This window comes from Rhinoderma darwinii, chromosome 1 (assembly GCF_050947455.1).
Source record: "Rhinoderma darwinii isolate aRhiDar2 chromosome 1, aRhiDar2.hap1, whole genome shotgun sequence".
NCBI classification, from domain to species: Eukaryota; Metazoa; Chordata; class Amphibia; order Anura; family Rhinodermatidae; genus Rhinoderma; species Rhinoderma darwinii.
The window spans coordinates 63,994,325-64,016,792 of NC_134687.1; the positions used below are offsets into that span (position 1 = coordinate 63,994,325).

At 44.3% G+C, this 22,468-nt stretch overlaps 1 protein-coding gene across 4 annotated transcripts in view; it reads right to left on the reverse strand.

The window, feature by feature from the left end:
* Positions 1-8,835: 8,835 nt before the first annotated feature.
* The window catches only part of SMIM14 (small integral membrane protein 14), a 70,064-nt gene continuing 56,431 nt past the window's right edge, over positions 8,836-22,468 (reverse strand). For all 4 annotated transcript variants that reach the window (XM_075859293.1, XM_075859285.1, XM_075859302.1 and 1 more), the window contains exon 5: positions 8,836-13,777. In XM_075859293.1, coding sequence (XP_075715408.1) covers positions 13,739-13,777 — 39 coding nt within the window. In that variant the 3' untranslated portion in view covers positions 8,836-13,738. The remainder of the gene's footprint in view (positions 13,778-22,468) is intronic.

A 22,468-nucleotide genomic window follows, 5' to 3' on the forward strand; every position in this document is an offset into this window, starting at 1 on the left:
TGGCAGATCCCTCCCATACACTGCACCGGGCATGTGTACTATACACCCGGTATACAGAGACCAGTCTGTGCCCGTTCCAGAGTCCGATCTGAAAGTTCACGGACTCCGTGTGCTGGTTGACGTTCCAGTCAGGGTGTATTTACACGCACCGTTTGTTTATTGCTGCGATTTTCTATTTTGTTGCTTAATGTGAAGGAATGATAGCAAGAAAATGATTCAATTGTATCACTTCTAACAATGACGTGACGCTGTAATAATTTATCCTACTGACCTGTGGTTGGGGTGATATCTGTAATAAAATAATTTAAAAAAAAAAAAAAAGCAAGCCATTCACCAGACCGTTCAGTCCAGGCTGCAGTCAGCCGAATTTATTTTGAGGAAAGTAAAGTACATAAGAATCTAGGGCTGAGTTTATAGGTAGCACTTTTTTATCGTTGCAGTTTTATGCCTTGAATCGTCTGAATGTTGCATTTACATACCATGCGGTTTTGCAATGTGGTTGCATGTCCGTTCTGACGTGTTGATTACGCGGTTTATTTGAAGTATTATCCCATTGACATAAACTATAAAAACCGCAACTGCATTGTATTTAAATATGGTTTTTTTTGGCGTGATGTTCCAGTCTATTTTTCTATTTGGTTCAGCGGTGTAATTAGACAATGCGTTAATAAAACCACTTCGGAACCGCAGCATTTATTTAATAATCATGCGGTTTTACAATGCATTACACTGAGTTTTTAGTGCGGTTTTCTGCCGCCACATATGAGCCTGCCCTAAGCGTTTCCATACAAGATGCGGCCGAGCCACGTTACCCGCAGCGCAGGTGAGAACCACGAAATGCACACAGTTTATTGCTAATAGCCAAGTACAGGTGAAGTGCAAAAAAAAACTATTCACGGTAAACTGCGGCTGTTTTTCTCTGTCAAGACGCGACAACTTGCCGGTCCCAACATCTCCACGTTCAGTCACGTTACTGCGATGTACGCAGCTGTTGCAGCCAAAGTCGCCATGTAACAGTAGCCTTAAGGGGGTAGCACTGCTTGTTTACAGGTCCACGTTTATATATGCAGGGCCGGCCTTCGGATAGATGGCGCCCCACCCCTATCATAATAAAAGAAAATGTCCCATAATAAAGTATAATGCCCTATATAGTGCCCCCACACAGTATAATGCCCCTTTAGCACCCCCAATACAGTATAATAATATTTAGTAATATATTATAACCCCTTCAAGGACACAGTATTTTGTCCTCCAATTGTGCCCACACAGTATTATGCCCCCTTAGTGCCACACACAGTATATTGCCCACTGTAGTATAATGTCCGCTTAGTGGCCCCCACACAGTATAATGCCCCCCCTTGTAGAGAGTGCCCCCCTGTAGACCGTGCTATAATCCCCCACCTCCTTGTAGATCGTGCCATACAGCCCCCACCTCCACCTTGTAGACAGTGTGCCCAAACCCCAAAAAAAAATTGGACTCACCTAGGCCTCGTCCCCACAATGAACTGAGCTGCTCCATGGCGTGATCCCGTAGCCTAGTACAGAGTTTCCCGACCTTTTCGGACTCAGGGCACCCCTACCAAATATTGTTTTGAGAAAGACAGAAAATGGCTAAAAACGGTCCCGTACTGAAAACATGATTATAGTACGGGACAGTTGTCCCGCAGCGAGGCAGGGACTCCTAGCGTCATAGATAACTGATGACAGGAGTCAGGCTCCCTGCTGTGCGTTCAGGCTTGGAAATGCGGCCGACATACGGACCGTATATCATGGACCAAACACGCTCGTGTGTGAGGCCCCTTAGGGTATGTTCACACAGCGTTTTTTGTAAGGCAAAAAAAATACGCATCAAAATTCCTTCAGGAATTTTGAAGCAGATTTTGAATTGACAGCATTGTTTGACTTTTTTTTTTTTCGTGCGTTTTTTTTTAAGCCATTGAAGCAAATGCAAAAGACGCAGGCAAAAAAAAAGCACCAAACGGGTGCCACAGGTATTTTCTGCCTCCTATTAATTTCAATTGGAGCTTAGAGGTGAAAACCACTTAAATGGACTGAGACGTGAAGTGCTCCGTCCAGGAGCGGAATCCCCTGCCACACGGGGTTCCTCTCCTTCAGGGAGCTGCAGTGGCGCTAGTAGATAGCAGAGCAGGAAAATACCTCCCTGCTCTGCTACAGTGAAGTCGCTACCGCTATAGCAGCCGCAGCGCCGCCGACTATGGGGGGGATGCGGCACGGGTGCCCTCATGCCCACTGTCGCCACTAGCGACGCCATTGAGTGAAGAAGCACCCGGGCAGAACGGCGGCTGCTGAATCGCCGGGCACGGGCACTTCTGAAACAAGCAGGGGAAGGGAGCGAGCGCAGCGCCCCCTTCCACCTGCTGGCGTGATGCGCCCTGTGCAATGGCACAGGTCGCACACTCGTAAGGCCGGCCCTGTATATATGTATCTATGAGGATCAGCTCTCGCACATCATTTTGGGTATGTTCACACGGCCTATTTACGGACGTAATTCGGGCCTTTTTGCCCCGAATTACGTCCGAAAATAGCGCCTCAATAGCAAACATCTGCCCATTGAAAGCAATGGGCAGACGTTTGTCTGTTCACACGAGGCGTATATTTACGCGCCGCTGTCAAATGACGGCGCGTAAATAGACGCCCGCGCCAAAGAAGTGACCTGTCACTTCTTTGGCCGTAATTGGAGCCGTTATTCATTGACTCCAATGAATAGCAGTGCCAATTACGTCCGTAATTGACGCGGCCTTCAAGCGCCTGCACATGCCGTTACGGCTGAAATTACGGGGATGTTTTCAGGCTGAAACATCCCCGTAATTTCAGCCGTTACGGACGCCCTCGTGTGAACATACCCTTATGTATCGGTCCTAGGAGGATTTTCTCAGCAGGGATCTTGTGGCTTGTATGAACTTCTTTCCTCTTGCTCATTATCCGAGGTTCACTGTCAATAATCCATCAGAACCTGGGAGGGGAAGTGAGTAACATGTTGACATCTATTAGTGTCATCTAACGTCACCCATTACTATTTTTGTTATTCGGTGGAGATGGCATTTAGTGTGATGTGAAGGGCCAGGCTGACATGCTAACCAGCCCAAGCAGTCGTACAGCAATTACATAGAGGACAGCGGGATCGGTCACATGACGAACAGTCGTATCGTCATCCAAGAATCCTGTGCAACTAGACTTCCAGTCCCCCCCGGCAGCGCTATAAAAAGTGATGAAAATCTCAGAATCAGCGCGACGGGGGACTGGAATGTATATTAGTGAGTGTATCTCATACTGCAGTGACTACACTGCTAATAACCCCTTTAACCCTCGTGGCAGCGCTAGTGTAACGATACCTGTTGTGTCAGTCATGTAAGTTGTTTAACAGAGAAATCAATGTTTTTATGTGCCCGGCCCCACGGTCACAAGTGTCACTCTTCTCTGAGTGCAGTTTTACCGTCCACTCAGGAGACCGCTAGAGCAGTCACTCAGAAGGGAGAGGCGGGCAGCGTTCAGCGAGGAGAGCCTGGGGCACATGTTTTAGAACATCAAGAGGCCATCTTTATGGTAATTGCGGCACCGGGAGCATTAAACGGCGAATTCTCAGTCATGCGACCTGCATGACTGACGCTACACCCCCCCCCCTCTTCTATATTGTGCTATCAGCAGTTTTAATGGCTCAAAATTATTAAGATTCATAGAAAAATAAAGCCAAGCTAATCCCACCATTGATATTTTTTAAGGAACTTTATAGTGACCAAATGACAGATAAAATCCAGAAGGATTGCATAGAACATCCTAATGTCATGATTCATTATTTGTCATCACTAGTACTTCGCCAACATATTCTGCAGCGCTGTACGCAGAATTTAATCATTCAGATCAGTATCAGCATGGCCAAGCCAGGAAACCCATCTATAAGGCCTCGTTTACACGAGCATGATATACGTGTGTGCGACGCGCGTGCTTTTCACGCGCGTCGTACGCACCTATATTACTCTTACTCTATAGGGCAGTGCAGATAATCCGTGATTTTTGCGCAGCGTGAGTCCGCTGAAAAAACTCACGACATGTCCTATATTTGTGCGCTGTTCGCGCATCACGCACCCATTGAAGTCAATGGATGCGTGAAAACCACGCATGCCGCACGGAAGCACTTCCGTGCGAACTGCGTGATTCGCGCAACAGCTGTCAAACTCTGAATGTAAACAGAAAAGCACCACGTGCTTTTGTTTACAAACATCCAAACGGAGTGTCATAATGATGGCGGCTGCGCGAAAATCTCGCAGCCGTGCATCATACGCTGATGACACACGGAGCTGTTAAGTGACTTTTGCGCACGCAAAACACCACGTTTTTTGCGTGCGCAAAACGCACACGCTCGTGTAAATCAGGCCGAACATTCATATGCCCATATAGGCAATACGGACAGAGGTTGTCTTGAAGTCACGTCACATCCCTATGGAAAATAACAGAAAACGCCACACACAGAGCATGCTGTTATTTTTCTATAAACAACACTAGCCCGAAAACAATAGCAAAAGGCCACCAAAATGGAAAAAAAAACATGGATTGTTTGTGGTGCGTTTTATTTTTCACAATAGACTTTATTGTAACATCTGGCTGCAGCGTTTTTGACCAAGAAAAAACACCTGAATAAATTTAATGAGAAATGGCACAAAAAAAGTGGCATTTTTCTGAAAAACTATGTGCATAAAACAGCCTTAGGGTATGTTCACACGGCGGGGGTCCGTAACGGCTGAAATTACGGGGATGTTTCAGCCTGAAAACATCCCCGTAATTTCAGCCGTACCGGCATGTGCAGGCGCTTGAACGCCGCGTCAATTACGGCCGTAATTAGCGCTGCTATTCATTGGAGTCAATGAATAGCGGCTCCAATTACGGCCAAAGAAGTGACAGGTCACTTCTTTGACGCGGGCGTCTATTTACGCGCCGTCTTTTGACAGCGGCGCGTAAATATACGCCTCGTGTGAACAGACAAACGTCTGCCCATTGCTTTCAATGGGCAGATGTTTGTCAGCGCTATTGAGGCGCTATTTTCGGGCGTATTTCGGGGCAAAAACGCCCGATTTACGTCCGTAAATAGGCCGTGTGAACATACCCTTAGGCTGGGTTCCCATGGGTTGGATACGCTGCGTAAAAACAATGCACTTTATCCGACCTGGAACCCGCAGCACCTTCCGTCCGAAAAACCGCACCACATCGGTACTCATACGTAACCCCTCCCTCTACTCTGCGCGCTGTCCGGCTTCCTGGGATGATGTTGCAGGCCATGTGACGCTGCAACCTGTGATTGGCTGCAGTGGTCACATGGGAAGTAACGTCATCCCAGGAAGCCAGACTACAGGAAGGAGGAGAGACTTCTGGGTAAGTATGATTTATTTATTTTTCCAGAGCTGCGAATTTTGCAGCGTAATTGCTGCGAATCCACCACAAAAGTCGCAACACTTGACTTTCTGTTGCGGGTTTCGCATCCACATTGAATTCAATGGGAAAAAACCGCAACAGATCATCAACGAAAACGCAGCCTAAATTGACATGCTGCGGCTACAAATTCCGCACCGCAGGTCAATTTATTGACGTTTATACTGCTTTTTTTTTTACCGCAGTGTGGACATGAGATTTTCTAAACCTCATCCACTTTGCTGCTACTGTAAATGCTGCGGAATTTCCACACAGAATTCCGTAGCGTTTATTCTACGTCGGAACCCAGCCTTAGGTCAGGATCACACACACACAGTTTTGATGCAGTTTCTGGCTCCGTCTGTTTAGCCAAACTCAGAAGTGGATCCAAAAGAAAGAAAAGGTATAAAGAAAGATTGACGCATCTCCTTTCTTTTGAAACAGTTTTCTTGTATCAAGCAGCACTCCAATAGATATGTAGCTCCAAACACCGCAAGCTGTATTGCACTGTGTGACGTTTTGACCCCCTTCTATCCCAGCCAGCAGGGACTTTTTCAGCCATTTATGCTACAGGAGCGGTGTATTCAGCAAAAACCAGTATAAGGGCTTATTCAAACGAACGTTGCGTTTTTGCGCGCGCAAAAAACACTTGACAGCTCCGTGTGTCATCCGTGTATGATGCGCGGCTGCGTGATTTTCGCACAGCCGCCGTCATAGAGATGAGTCTAGTCGACGTCAGTTAACTCTTTCAGCACCCTCGACAGTGAATGCCGATCACAATATCGAGAAACCTGTTAAAAAAAAATAAATTCGTACTTACCGAGAACTTCCCTCCTGGCCGTTGCCTTGGTGACACGCCTCTCTTGACATCTGGCCCCACCTCCCTGGATGACGCCGCAGTCCATGTCACCGCTGCAGCCTGTGCTTGGCCTGTGATTGGCTGGAGCTGTCACTTGGACTGAATTGTCATCCCGGGAGGAAGAAGCCGGGAGTTATCGGTAAGTCAGAACTTTTTTTTTTTTTTACACGTTCATGTATATTGGGATCGGAAGTCACTGTCCAGGGTGCTGAAACAGTTTAACTCTTTCAGCACCCTGGACAGTGACTATCTCCTGACGTCGCGTACCGGAATTTTTTTTGCCGAGTTCGGCCGAACCCGGTGAAGTTCGGTTTGGTTGTCCGAGTTCGCTCATCTCAAAGACACTCCGTTTGGATGTTTGTAAACAGAAAAGCACGTGGTGCTTTTCTGTTTACAATCATCCTTTTGACAGCTGGTGCGCGAAACAGGCAGTTCGCACGGAAGTGCTTCCGTGCGACCTGCGTGGTTTTCACGCACCCATTGACTTCAATGGGTGCGTGATGCGCGAAATACGCGGAGATATTGACCATGTCGCGTTTTTTGCGCAGCGGACAAACGCTGCGCAAAAAGCACGGACTGTCTGTACTGCCCCATAGACTTGTATTGGTCTGTGCGTGGCGCGTGAAAACCGCACGGACCCAATACACGTTCGTGTGAATCCACCCTTATTTGGCCAGGGAATATAATGCCACTGTTAGGGCCTGTTCACATCACCGTTGCCCTTCCGTCAAAACGACAGGACCCTGTCACAACAGTGACTGACGGAAACTATTAGGTCCTGTTCACACAGAGTATTTTGACGAGCTTTTTGGAGCGGAAACCGCTCTGCAAAAGTTGTCAAAAAACGGCCGAAAATGCCTCGCGGGAGAAAGAAGGGACATACCCTATCTTCACGCGTTTACGCCTCTGACATCAACGGAAGGCATAGAAAGGGTATTTCGCTGAGTTTTTTGCCTGTAGCACTCAAGGGGCGCGAGCGAAAAACGCGGCAAACGACATGCAGGAAGGACAAAATCTGTCTCAAAATCCTAAACAAGTTTTCCTCCTGCAAAAAACTGTGTGAACAAGGCCTTAGCTAGGTTTCCGTCACCATTGAGATCACTGGTGAGGGAACCGGAAGTTTCCGTTTGCCTTTCCGCTGAGGGGGTTAACCCGACGGAACTCCTCAGCGGAATGCGGCGGTGATGTGAACACAGCCTTATGGACTAAGAACTTATGAGATGAATAATGAAAGCCACTATGACCATACACTGTTTGATACAATTACAGTCTGTGTTTTGAAATATTTTGCATACAAAGAAAAAATACAAAAATTCATTGTTGTGTACAGGGAACAACCCACAAGACCTGTCATTTTAGTAATGCTCTGACCCACATGTCTAGCCATCATAAGTTGGCCCGTCGGGAGTTGCTCAGATCCTTACACTTGCCCATTTTTCCTGCTTCTAAGAGCTTATTCAGACGAACGAGTGTAAAAATCAGACATGAAAACGGCTGTTTTTCACATTAGAGTCGCACTTGCGCGGGACCCGTTTTCACAGATCCCTCATAAAATTGAGTTTGAGGGAACCGTAAAAATAGATAAAAATAGGATTATTTTTTTTACGGGCCAATCACGCGGTCCTTTAAAACAACAGCCGTGTGAACAGCCCATAGAAATACACGCAGCCGTGTGACGGCCGTTAAAAAAAACCCTAAAAAAAAAAACACTGCCATAATACGATATTTACGTTCGTCTGAATAAACCCTAACATATCAACTTCAAGAACTGAGTGATCACTTGATGCCTAATATATATCTTACCCAGATAGGTGCCATTGTAACAAAATAATCATTGTTGTTCACTTCACGAGAGCGAAATATATATAGCAGGCAATGTTCACATCTGTGATTTCCATTCATAGAAGCCACAACATTGTGCTGGATCCGACATACGATGGATCCCAGTGGTGCCATTGACTTATAATTGAGTCTGAGTTCTGTTGTGGTTTCCGGCATTTTGGTGGCAAGAATAGCGCTGCATGCTGCGCTATTCTTGCAGTGAAATCCAAAAGTATTGGCTACAGCAGCTCTAAATGGAGCCTTTAATAAATACGTGAAAACAGGCAAAAGAACAGCCCGTTCTATTATTCTTTGTTGTTTTTTTTAAACAGACATCATCCTGAACTCAGCAAAGTTTATATTTTAAACGTTTAACTTTTGATAGATCATACAGATATAAGAAGTTTGGATCAGTGGGGGTCCGGGTGCAGAGACTCCCACCGTTGCTGAACGGAAAGTGCAGAGTGCTCAGCTGACCGTCCTGCACCTTCGTCTGTGATCATCGTCAGGCTGAAGACGGCTTCCATAGAACGTCTATGGAAACAATCTTCAGCTTGACAGGGAGCGCTTATTACAGACGAAGGTGCAGGACGGTCAGCTGAGCACCGGTGGGAGTCACAGCACCCGGACCCCCACTGATCCAAACGTCTTATATCTGCATGATCTATCAAAAGTTAATATAAGCATAGTTATTCTTTAAGCGCAAAAAAAATAAAAAAATAGAGACACAGGACCAAAGTGTAATCATTGTTTATTAAGTCAATAAAAAGTGCATAGTACAAGCCCTTTACTCTGAATTATTTGTAGTCTACATGGCACAATCAGCAGGTTTTGTTTGGCATAATTACTGTAAGCACATGGAATCAGATACGTAACAATGATAGTTATTTTTTAACACAGCGGTGCAGTTGCTACACATAAGATGAACAGACATGGCAGGATGTAGACCATGAGAGCAAATCATTGCAAGTTTCCATAACCAGCAACCAAATTGTGATGATTCTACAGAACAGAGTCACTGCGACAGTTTTAGACACATTTTGTAGGCAAAAATTAGGAATAAATTCGGTCATAACCATGTTCTGTTAAACCATGATAAACTTGGATTCTAATGGCCACAAACTAAGGAAACTCCCCAATTTGACCATACAGATTATTTCAAGTCTACAGCCAAACTGTCCTCATTCTTCAGTTGGTTTGGCTTAGACTTTTAATCTATGCGAACAGTTATGTGGTAGTCATTAAGTCACTCCAGAGCAGTGGTTCCAAACCTGTGACCCTCAAGCTGCTGCACGTGAGTTGTAGATTCACAACAGCTGGTGAGCCACCGATTGGTGACCACTGCTGTAGATACAGTATAATATTAATGCCTTCCGGCCTGTACTTATGTCAAGTTAAGAAACTTTGGCTGAAACTAAAGTTTACTGCATTTACCAAAACACCCCACCCTTACGATGCTCATATACAGTAAATAGAAACAATTCAAAATGGCCAACATCGACCGGTTATATATTGAGAGGCCATGTGGAAATATTCCAACACATGACAGATATCTGCTGAAATGTAGGTTGGACATAATTATAGGCCTGAAAACCTAGACTCCCCGCAGTTCAAGTGAACTGAAGTTAGATCCCTCCAGCACCCTATGGTAAGCGAAGTTCACTTGAAGCGCGGAAATTCTGGGTCTTGCGGCTAGGATACGGATGCTAAAATATGTTTGCGTCTATCAGAGATCTATGCCCATTGGGTGACTATCTCTCCCTGGCTTCTCACCCACTTTGTGTTAGACATACTTTGGCTTTGACTGCTTAGTGGGTGTAACAGGACCACAACTTTCACGGAAGGTGGTGGTTCCAGAGGTGGCATCCTATGGAAATGTGATAAATGTCTTGTCAGTATACCTCTCAATGTAGATTAAATAGTTGAAAGCCGTAATAAATCACATATTATTTTAATGGAGCATGCAAGTTTAGTGGCTGTGAGACGACTTTGCCACTTTTTATCTCACAGGGGAACCGCAGGATCCAATTTATGTCAACATGTAGTCCCAGACGGCCATTCAAAAGGGAGGGTCTGTCAGATCCCCAAACAATATATTTATGCAAATTCTAGTCTTTCTATTGTTTTGTTGGTTAAGAGTTTGCTATACACAGGAGAAAAAACCACAACAGTGAATGCTATCACATGCTTATTTGCTGTTATCCCTTGATGTGTTAAAAGGGATTGTTACCTAGTTAATTGAAGTTACTGCTAATGGTCCAATGGCAAATGGTCTAAGTTTGATAACGCACTTTGACTCCCACAGTTAAGCTAATCATACACGAGAGTTGTCGGCTAACCAGTCATTGTATTATTCCCAATACTATTGTCTTCCCTGAAGCGAAGTGGCACCAGAGTGTCTACTATTCAATCGTCTCCCCTCTAATAATCTATTGGGATTGCCACTTTTACAACGAAGATTCAGCCTTCAGTATTCCAAAAGTAGTAATTGTTTTTGGGGTTCTCTTTGTTAGGATATGTTCACCTCTGCGCCAGTGCTCCGTTCCGTCTGAGCTTTCCGTCGGAACGGAGGCCTGACTGACACAAACTGACGTGACTGATTGATTCGGTCAAAATGACGTAACCCTTGCACAACAGACAAACGGAAACCATTGGCACCAGATCCGTCATGATTGAAATCAATGGTGATGAAAACGGAAACCTATGGTTTTCGTTTGTGTGTCAGGGCTCCGTTCCGACGGAAAGCTCAGATGGAAAGTTGGAATTGAGCCCTGGCCAGATGTGAACGAAGCCTTAGCGTGTAATATTTAGTTAACCTAATAGTAACCAGACAATGGTCGTGACCCAAAATTGCATATATCCAGCACACCCAACATGTCATCGGATGTTTAAACACATCAAAAACATAACCAGCAGATGAGTCCACAAGGTGCATTTGCGGGTAATGTATTTGTACATTTAGAGGACATGTGAGGGGTGCTGGATGCCCTTTTGGGTCACTGCCATTGTCTGTATCACTCGGTTCTATTAATCTCGCATTTATAACCTCCTCATTCAGGCTTGTACGTTTCTCCTCTGAAAACTATAAGGATATATTCACACGCGGCAGATGTTTTGCAGAAATTTCTGTGACTGAAAATCAGTTCCATTCATCTGAATGAGGTGGTTTCTGCAGTAAGCACATTGAAAATCTGTTCTATTCATCTGAATGGAACTTGCAGAAATTTCTGCAACAAAATCTGCTTCATGTGACTGCACTCTAAGTCTACATGCACACGTTGCCATATGTTGCTGCGGAAAATACGCAGCAAAACCGCAAGAAATTCAGAGGGAGAAAAAAAAAGTGTACTTTGATGCGTTTTTGAAGTTTTGCTGCGTAAATTTAGGTGTTTTCATGCTGTGGGTTTTGCTGCATATTTCTGTAGAGCTACAGGGATAGAATTCGCAAGCGGGATAAATTGACATGCCTCGGTTTCGAAAATACGCACCACGGGTCAATTTACATCCAGAAAAATATTGCAGCGTGGACATGCGATTACCTGGAATCTCATGGTCTATGCCGGTAATGTATTACGCAAATACGTGCAGCAAAACCGCACGTAAGACACATCGTGTGCATTGACCCTAAGGGTGAATTTACACGTGGCAGATTTTTCCAGCGCGAATCTGCAGCACAATCTGCATGTGTTACACACGAAAACACACCCACATGCGGTGGCCAATGACCTCGTGATTTTGGCGGTAACACTGCAGCCACTGGCCAACGCACGCATCCACCGCAGAATGAGCGGAAGAAATAGCTTGGTTAAAATCTTTCAGGTGGTTATTAACTGCATGTCTAAAATCACGCTGTAGTTATCAGCATCATCGCGCCTATTAGATTAGTTAGGGAAATAATAAACTAGTGACAGATCCTCTTTAAATGATGATTTCATTTATTGAATGAAAAATGCTGTTCAGCCCTACGTGAAAAGTAATCCCCCCCTTAGCTACTAAAAAGGGAACCAAATTCAACCGGGTAACCAAATTCAATTGACAAAGATTACTGCCGACCTGTTGAAACTAAACATCACTTATATTGAACCTGTTTGGATATGTGAAGTAGCTAGAAAAAGCAGCACATGATGCCACGTTCTAAAGAGATTCAAATACAGATGAGAAACAAAGTCATTGAAATCTACCAGTCTCGAAAGGGTTACAAAGTCGTTGCTTAGGCTATGGGGCTGCAGCAAACCACAGTGAGAGCCACAAATAGAAAATAAAAAGGGAATAGTGGTGAGCCTTCCCAGGAGCGACCAGCCTACCAACATTTCACCAAGAGCACATAGGCGACTTATCCAGGATGTCACAAAAGAACCCAGATTAACATCTAAAATAACTGCAGGCCTCACGTCAATTAAGGTCAACGTACATAATAAGAGACACTGGGGAAAAAAATTACATTCATGGAAGAGTTGATAAGGTGCAGAGCACGGCTGACCAAAAAGGTCTCGTTGCATCTGGGTTTACCTGGGCGTACACTACATTCCACCATAAGAACATCATACCAACAGTCAAACATGGTGGTGGTTGTAGTGTGATGGTCTGGGGCTGCTTTGTTTCTGCAGGACCTGGACGACCTGTGATGGAATCATGAATTCTGTTCTCTATCAGAAAATCCTGAAAGGATAATGTCCACCCATCAGATCGTAGCCTAAAGGTCAAGCGCAGTTAGGCTATGCAGCAGGACAAGGATCCGAAGCACAAAAGTCCACTACTAATGGCTCAAAAGAAATAAAATTAGGGTTCGAGTGGCCAAGTCAAAGACCTGACCTGAATCCCACTGAGATGTTGTGGCAAGACCTTAAAACGGGCAGTTCATTCTCAAAAGCCCTCCAAAATAATTCTGCAAAGAGTGCGGCAAAATTCCTCCACACTGATGTAAAAGACTCAAACGTTGAAATGGAGATGTTAGGCCCAGGGGTGGCACAACCAGTTATTAGGTTTAGGGGGCAATTTTTCACATGGGTAATGGAGATTTTAAATACATTTTTATCCTCAATAAATGGAATGATCACTTAAAAGCTGAATTTAGTGTTTACTGATGACTTTCTTATATTAAAATCAGTTGGATGATCTGAAACATTTTAATGTGACAAATTAGCAAAAATAGAAGAAATCATGTGAGGGGCAAATACTGTAAACAGCCAATATGACAATCAAATGTTGTGGTCATTTAGGAATTGTGTAACCTCCTATTATATGGGAATTCCTTCATAAAAAGGAGATGCATTCACATCATAGTAAACATTGACATATATAAAACGTAGTATGACAAAACTCACTGTAATGCATATAAAGAGTTAAATTAAGGCTGTAAAGTCCACATAAAAGTATTAGGAAATTTACAGCGTTGTATTCGGCCTACATTTACAAAAAAAAATAATATTATTTTACTGCAAGGAGATCTGGAACAAGGCAACATGCTCCAAACATCGTAGATCAGCCATGTATCTCAGGATATGGAAGGCCCAATACCGATAAGGTTGTCAGCATTAGAAGAAAAAAAAAAGAAAGAATAATCATCCGCTTCAGAGTAGTCTGGCCATTCTGGATTTATTTGGTCGTGCAAATCTTTTATGGAAATCCCCGGAAGTGCTAGTCTACTGGTGGTGCTGGAGGTTCATGGCTGCGATCCTGCAAATAATGTAACAGCTTTACTCCAATTATACATCATATACAAGTCGATAGCAATTTTCCGTTGAGGTTTGTAAACAAGGGTGTAGAGATATCATAGAGGGAGACAATGCAGCTGCTACAAGGCCCTTTAAGTGTGTGTGTGGGGGAGGGGGGTTCAGCCCCATCGCCTTTGTTACTTGCCGAACTCTCCTTCAAGAAGAACTGCATGGTTAGCAGTGGAGGGGCCTATTTTGAATTTAATTTTGCTCTTCTATGCAAGTCATGGTCTGTAAATATTTGTATAATCAGAACCGGACGATCGTACAGAGGTGAATGGCGATAAATAGGCGCTGCTTATCCCTTCCTGCAGAAGCAGTATGTGGCAGTTCACCAAGTTTCTTTTCCTGTGCCAACCAATAATTGATTGACATTTAGAGTGCTCCCTCTTCAGCAGCTGCAGTGTGTAATATACAGTTAAATAGTGAGGAGATGGGTAAAAATGCAGACTATTGTGCGGTATCGGCGCCAGGCTTGAAGGAAAGAATGGTTCTTTACGGTATTTTTCTTGCAAAGAAGAGAGTACCTTTGCAAGAAAAATACCGTAAAGAACCATTCTTTCCTTCAGGCCTGGCGCTGATACCGCACAATAGTCTGCATTTTTACCCATCTCTTCACTATATATTTGTTTCCTGCCAGGAGGATTCATCCACCGAGGGACCGCAGTGGGTGGCAGCCGGCAAAGACATTAATTATACCACAAAAATCTTGGAGGAGCGCCGCAGTTTCATATCCTCTCCCTTTATTTTCTCATATGTGCTAATATACTGTTCACACTGCTGTTGGAGCCTTCGTCGGCAGTTCCGTCAGATTTGACGGCAAGAATAGCACAGCATGTAGTGCTATTCTTGCCGCCAAACCAACAGAAACCACGATGAACCCCCATTAAGCCCATTATAAGTCAATGGGGTCCTTCATACAATGTGAACAGAACCTTAGCTGCTAGAAAATAACAATTGACACTTCAGCAGACATAATCCCATTTGTTACATTGTATTAATACAAACCAAAACACTGAGCATCGTTAAAAAAAACCCAACGTCAACGGTTGTTTGGGTAAGATAAGTAGCATACTTATTTCCATTGTACAGAATATACAATAAAAAGTAAAAATTTATTTTAGATATCATTAAGGTGTGAAATTACAGACAAAGAGGAAAGGAATGACAGGAATGTGTCACCAATGTACAGCCTGTACTCTGTCACATTGTTCTCTGCTATTTCACATTGACAATGAACACGTAGTCCGGACTCAACAGCTGGGGGAAGATAAAGCCCTGCAGGAAGATGCTCCCCGTGATCAATAAGACCTTCCCTTTTCTTACAGGAGTGAGGAGGATGGTATGATATACGAGAGATCGACGAGATGACGCTAGAGGGGCATATCAGTCTAAGCACAGCCCGATGTCTCAATGACTGCCATTGTCGGCTAGATAAGTTCCACTTTACGGCTACAGTTTATTACCACGCTTATAAGAATTTTTTTTGCATAGCTCATATTAAATGTAAGATAGTTTTTTTTCCCCTCTTTTCCTCCTTTTGCAGCTCTAACCAGCACCTGTCTTACATCTTAAAGGACAGGTGTCGCGAAAATATTTTTTTTTTATATCAATTTGCTTTTAGTGTGTTATTAAAATACATTTTATTTATTTGTGTTTTACTTCTTTCTTTTACTTCACTATGGGGGCTGCCATTTTTTTTTTCATCTCCGTATGTGTCGATTAACAACACATACAGAGATAGAATACGGCACATACATCCCCATAGAGAATGCGAACGGGAGCTGTTCCATTCACTATAGCGTACGCCGTCTGTGTGGGAACGGCGCATGCGCCGCTCCCACTTAGTCCAAAAGGAAGGTCTTCGGCCGAGCGACATCCGGCGCCATTTTCATGTGGACCGGAAGCCGCGGCCGGACAGTAAGATGACTACTTCCGGTCGTGGCTTCCGGACATATGTTCAGAAGGACCAGGAGCGGACGGAGCAGAGGGAGCAACAACGGCGGCGGCAGGAGCAGGTAAGTTATGTTCGTGTTTTACTGTGTGATTACCACTGCATGTAAGCCTACTACATTCAACCCCCTCCTTTCTCCTGGCACTAGCCAGGATAAGGGAGAGGGGATTCTGTGAGCACACTAGAGCGAGTGTGTCTTCTCCAATTTTGCAGCATAAAGCAATGAAGTTGCTTTACCACATGCCAATGCTGCAATTTTGGGAATTGCTCCCTCTAGTGACCAGCATATGGAAATGTTATAAATTAGAATCTAAATTTATAATATTTCCTGACTAATTAAAAAAATTAGAACAATGTGTAATCAAAAAAATAATAATAATTCTAGCGACCCATTCCCCTTAATAGAGAGCATTTTGTACCTACGGGCTCCTAAGATTTGGATGTGCCACAGATACAGGACACATCATAAATGAGTACACCCCTCTAAAACCTGTACAAATAAGACATACTTGGGGTTCCTATTTGATGTAATATAAGAAGCAGCAACTCTGGTTTATCAGTTACCAATGAAACGAGTAGTAAACAAGAATTTTGGATTTTCTTATCAAAATGATTAAAGGCCATTTTGCAGAAAGGAACACACCTTCCTGAAAGTACAAAATACAAATTAGTCCGTAGTGGTGTGCACGACCATGATTTTCGGCTCAGATGGCCGCGGAGTGTCACCCGCTGGCCGCCCGCAAATCGCGGGCCGTGCACATGGCCACGTGCATTCATTTCTATGAGCCTGGACTGCAAAACACGGCCGTAATAAGACTTGTCCTATCTTTTTGCGGTCCTGGAAACCACGGTCGTGTGCATGGGCCCATAGAAATTAATGGGACCGCAAAAACACGTGCATGGGGCCTTAAGGTAGTATTACACGGCCCAACGTGGGCCATGTAAACAAGCGCCGATCAACGAGACAGCTAGTTGATCGGCGCTCGTTTGCTCCTTTCACAAGGAGTTATGTATGGGGACGAGTGGTCGTTTCTCCGATCCCTCGTCCCCATACATTATGATCATGTCGGCAGCACAGAGATGTGCTGCCGATAACAATAATTGTTTCAGTATTTAAAACTATACAATCAGCCGATAAACGAGCGTTTGCTGTTCGTGGCCCTGTTTACACGGGGCAATTATCGGGGACGAGCGTTTGCCCGATAATTGGCCAATTTTTTACAGGGCCTTTAGTAAAATGTTTTCTGGTGCTTGTTAAAGGGGTTGTCCAGTTTCTGTAAATTAAATGTGAATTTTTAGTTAATAAAAAGTTAGACAATTTTCCAATATACTTTCTGTATTAATTCCTCACGGTTTTCAAGATCTCTGCTTTTTGTTAATTTAGTAGGCACATTCATAGTTTACTTTCAGTGGATAAAATTCTGTCCATGGTCATGTGATGGACACAGGTGCACGGCTCGTTACGGTTACAGTATGTGTATCAGAGCTGTGTCTAACGATCCCAGCACCTGTGTGTCCATCACATGACCATGGACAGAATTTTATCCACTAGCAGTAAACCATGAATGTTCCTACTGAACAACAAGCAGAGATTTTGAAAACCCTGAGGAATTAAATACAGAAAGCAGATTGGAAAATTGTAGAAGTTTAATTTTCTGAATCAGGAAAACCGTAGCTGGCAAAAACTGTGGCAAGCCAAACTGGAATGACCGTTTCATCTCACACAATAAGACGCACCCTGCATAGAAGTGAAATGCGTAGTTATTGTCCACACCGGAAACCACTTCTAAAGCCAAAGCACAAGAAAGCCAGTTTAGCTTTTCCCAAGTCTCATATCATTAAATGTCAAGACTTTTGGCAATCCATGCTGCTCTTTTCGAAACAGATGGCATCCAAAATGTATGGATTTGCAAGGGGAGGAATACGGTGAGGAGTGCACAGCCCCACAGTGATGTACGGTGGTCTCTTAAAGGAACAGTGTCACCAAAAATTTTTTTTTCATGTCAGTTTTATGTTAGTGTTTTATTAAAAACGTTTTTATTTATTTGTGTGTTACTTTTTTCTATTTTATCACTTTTTCTTCCCTATGGGGGCTGCCATTTTTTTTCCCATTTCTGTATGTGTCGATTAACGACACATACAGACATGGAATACGGCAGCCACAGTCCCATAGGGACTGCGAACGGGGCCCGTCCCATCCACTTCTGTGTACGCCGTCTGTGTGGGAACGGCGCATGCGCCGCTCCCACACAGTCCAATTTGAAATGCGCGCCGTCCGGCGCCATTTTCCTGTGGACCGGAAGTCGCGGCCGGACAGTAAGATTACTACTTCCGGTCGCGGCTTCCGGACTTGTGCACTTGGACCAGCGGCAGCAGACCGAGCGGACGGGCCGGAGGGAGCCGCGGCGGCAGGAGCAGGTAAGAGATTTCTATGTATGTTCGTGTTTGTGTGTGTTTACTACTGTATGTAAACCTACTACACTGTGTGTTAGCTCAAAAAATGGCGACACACAGTGTAGGAAGTTAGACCGTTCAATCCCCTCGTTTATCCCGGCACTAGCCAGGATAAAGGAGGGGGGGATTCTCAGAGCTCACTAGAGCGAGTGCTTTTTTCCCAATTTTGCAGCAAAAAGCAATGTGGTTGCTTTACCACATGCAATGCTGCAATTTTGGGAATAGCTCCATCTAGTGACCAGCACTGGGAAATATTATAAATTAGAATCTAATTTATAATATTTCCTGACTCGTGAAAAAAAAGAAAAAAAATTTGAACAATGTTTAATCACCTACACACTAAATGTTTAACTAAAAAAAAAAATACATGTTTTGCTGGCAACACATTCCCTTTAAGTTCTTATATGGGGGTGTATGAGTGCCAAGAGTGTGGAGAAGAAGTTGTACTTCATCTATGGCATCAAGAATTTCTAGATGTACTGCAAAATCTTGAAAGAGAAGATGCTACCCTCTCTGCACACCCTGCCTCGTCGGACACTTTTTCATCATGACAATGACCCCAAACATTATTTTAAGGCCACGGATGCATTTTAAAAGGAAGAATAAGGTGAAAAGGGCCAAGTATGACCTGAACTCTACGGAGTACATGTGGGGAATTCTGAAGATACATGTTCAGCAGCACTTCCCATCAAGTATCAAGAAGAAGTTGAAAAGATGTGTACACTTCATGCCAAGAAGGGCAAGTGCAGGAGATGTGGAGAGCATGTGGGCACGATTTTACACACCTTTTGGGAATGCCCGAAGTTGACTGACTTTGGTCGGAAGTGTGGCGCATCTTCTCAAAATGTACTGACTTCCCCCTTGCATGTTCCCCAGCCTTCTTCCTGCTCCAGCTGTGTGATATCCCATTAACTACGTACAGGCGTTCGGTGGTTCGCCATCTGGTGAATGCAGCTAGAGCATGCGTTCCTGCGCTGTGGAGACAATCTCGCCCTCCGTCGATTGCTATGTGGTTAAGCAAAATTCAGGAGATCATGAGAATGGAGGATCTCACTGCATCTATGAGAGGGACCCATGCTAAATTCCTCAAAACCTGGTATCATTGGATTCGATTTCAATCTTCTTCGGAATTTAGGACCATTGTTGCTTCTGGACTTCAATTCCTCTGGTCTTGTTCTCTATGATAGTTTCCTATCCTCTCCTCCTTTCCCTCACCCTCCCATCATCTTTCTGCCTCTCTCTACCCTCTTTTTGCCCTGTTTTTCTTACAGGTTCCTGTAAAGGTCTACTGGTATCAGTGTGCACAGGGCTATGTTTCTAGTGCTTTTCTCAGTTGCTCAACGCTGGTTTTTCGCTTCTGCGGTTGATGCTTTGTTGGCCTGCGTGCCGATGTGTGTGCTTCCTCATGTATGCACTTTATTATCTTTTGCGTGATATTGAAAAATAAAAATAAATTTATAAAAAAAAAAAAAGAAGAAGAAGGGTCAGTGCAGTACTTAAATAATGATTATGGGAAAACCCCTTTATCAACTATCCACAGGATAGGTGATAAATATCTGATCGGTGGGGGTCCGACCTATCCTGTGGATAGGTGATAAATATTAATTATGGGAAAATCCCTTTAAAAGTAAAGGAGAACAGTGGCGTTGGAAGTTTGTCTGATAGAGCTATACGTATTATTCATCCACTCATAAATCTTTCTCTAGGATTGACCTTGCAATGGGCGAGAGAATTTTTTTACCTGCAATAAATTCCATTACTATTACTCCTACGGGTATATCTGATCACTCGGCTCTCCTATTAACATTTTCAGCGGGTCCTCCCATCGCCTCTAGGGTCTGGAGGCTACACCCAGCGTGGCTGTATAATAAAGAGGTAGTGGTGGAGGTTTCGGCCTCTCATGTGGTGTATTGGGAAAACAATTCTTCCCACCCAGACCCGCTAGTTATGTGGGATGCATACAAAGCTACGGTGAGAGGAGCGTTTGTAGCTGGAGTGGAAAAATATAGGAAGACACTAGGGGTCAAGGAGAGGTTCAGACTAAGAAGCGGGTGTTAGCTACTGAGGCGTCTATATTTGAATTTGGGGATAGGAAAGGTAAACTCCTGGCATACCTATCGCGATCAGAACGCCACTGTGTGTCCATTCCATCTGTTCTCTCCCTGGAAGGCGTGTTGTGAACTACCCCGAAGGAGATAAATCAGATATGTTGTGATTTTTATTCCATCCTATATAGTTCTAAATGTAACGGCCCAGTTAGCACTGTGGAGTTTTTTGCACTCCCTTCTTTTGTGGAGTCTATCAGCTGCTCAGGCTATTGAGTTGGATAGCCCCATCAGAGCGGAAGAAATAGATGCCGCTATTCAATCCTTGCCTTCAGGTAAAACACCGGGACTTGATGGTTTGGGAGGTGAATGGTATAGGGCCAACAGAGAGGTTTTGGTGCCGAGGCTCTGTGACGTTTATTCTAGTGCACTTAAAGAGGCTCTGTCACCAGATTTTGCAACCCCTATCTCCTATTGCAGAAGATCGGCGCTGCAATGTAGATAAGAGTAACGTTTTTGTTTTGTTTTTAAAAACGGGCATTTTTGGCCAAGTTATGACCATTTTTATATTTATGTAAATGAGGCTTGCAAAAGTACAACTGGGCGTGTATTATGTATGTACATCGGGGCGTTTTTACTTCTTTTACTAGCTGGGCGTTGTGAATAGAAGTGTATGATGCTGACGAATCAGCATCATCCACTTCTCTTCGTTAACACCCAGCTTCTGGCAGTGCAGACACACAGCATGTTCTCGAGAGATCACGCTGTGACGTCACTCACTTCCTACCCCAGGTCCTGCATCGTGTCGGACGAGCGAGGACACATCGGCACCAGAGGCTACAGTTGATTCTGCAGCAGCATCGGCGTTTGCAGGTAAGTCTCCTGGGTTCGTTCTCTCTCTGGATACATATAAGGCATTTGACTCGGTTGAGTGGCGATATCTCTGGATGCTTCTTTCCAGGTTAAATTTTGGTCCAAGGTTTATGGCACTTGTTCGTCGTCTCTATGAAGGGCCCTGTGCTAGGGTGAGAACGAATCTAGATATACCTTTGTACTGGGACGTGGTACCCGTCAGGGATGCCCACTTTCTCCGCTGCTATTTGCCCTGGCCATCGAACTCTTGGCAGTGGCTATCAGTCACTCCTCTGAGCTATATGGTATAATGAGAGGTCGCATAACCGAAAAAAATGTCTTTATATACAGATGATACTTTGGTGTATTTGGCGGATGATGGTCCTTCCTTGGCTTCGCTCTTTGAGTTGATTGACACATTTGGTAGTTTTTCTGGTCTATCTGTAAATTGGGCTAAATCCGTTATGTTTCCACTTTCTCCTAGTTATTGCTCCAGACAGGGCCTCGCTGTCCCATTGCACATAGTCTCCCAATTTACATATTTGGGGATTGAGATCTCCCTTAATTTAACAAGATATCGGGAGCTGAATCTTGACCCTTTGGTGGTGGCCACTGAGAGACAGTTGCATACCTGGAGGACTCTTCCTCCGTTACTGTATGGACGGATTAATTTATTTAAGATGATATACTTACCTAAATTTTTACATCTATTTCGAGCCTGTCCTGTTGTGTTACAAAAAAATGTTTTTAAGCAGCTGGATAGTATACTGCGAACATTCTATTGGCAGGGTGGAGTTCCTCGGTTTAGCCTGAGTCTGTTGCAAGCCCCTAAACGTTGGGGGGGGGGGGTATGGCGGCGCCAAATCTTTATTCCTATTATTTAGCCTCTCAACTGGTGATTGCCCGCTGGTGGATGGATATAGATCTGAGTAACGCAGCCACTGCACTAGTAGGGGCGCTTATGACATCTTATGAAAGTCTAACAAATTTGCTCTACAGATTTAAATCTCCGAGCTGTTTACCACTCTCACGTCGGTCGGTAGCTGGAGGACAGCGCATGCTCTGCTAAAGGTTACTACGGTCCCCTCTACTCCCCTGGGAATCCACTATGGAGTAATCCTTGGTTGCCTCATCTGGAATCATCATCGGGAGCTGTGATGTGGTATGGGGCAGGGGTCAAATTTCTAGGGCAGATATGTAATGCAGATTCTGACTTGGTATCCTTTTCTGAACTTCAAGGGAGATAGAACATTTCAGGGACATGGTTTTTTTTAATTATCTCCAGCTACGACATGCGTGTTGTGCCCAATTTGGCTCTTCGTCGCCTCAGTTGGGTTTCTCTGGATTA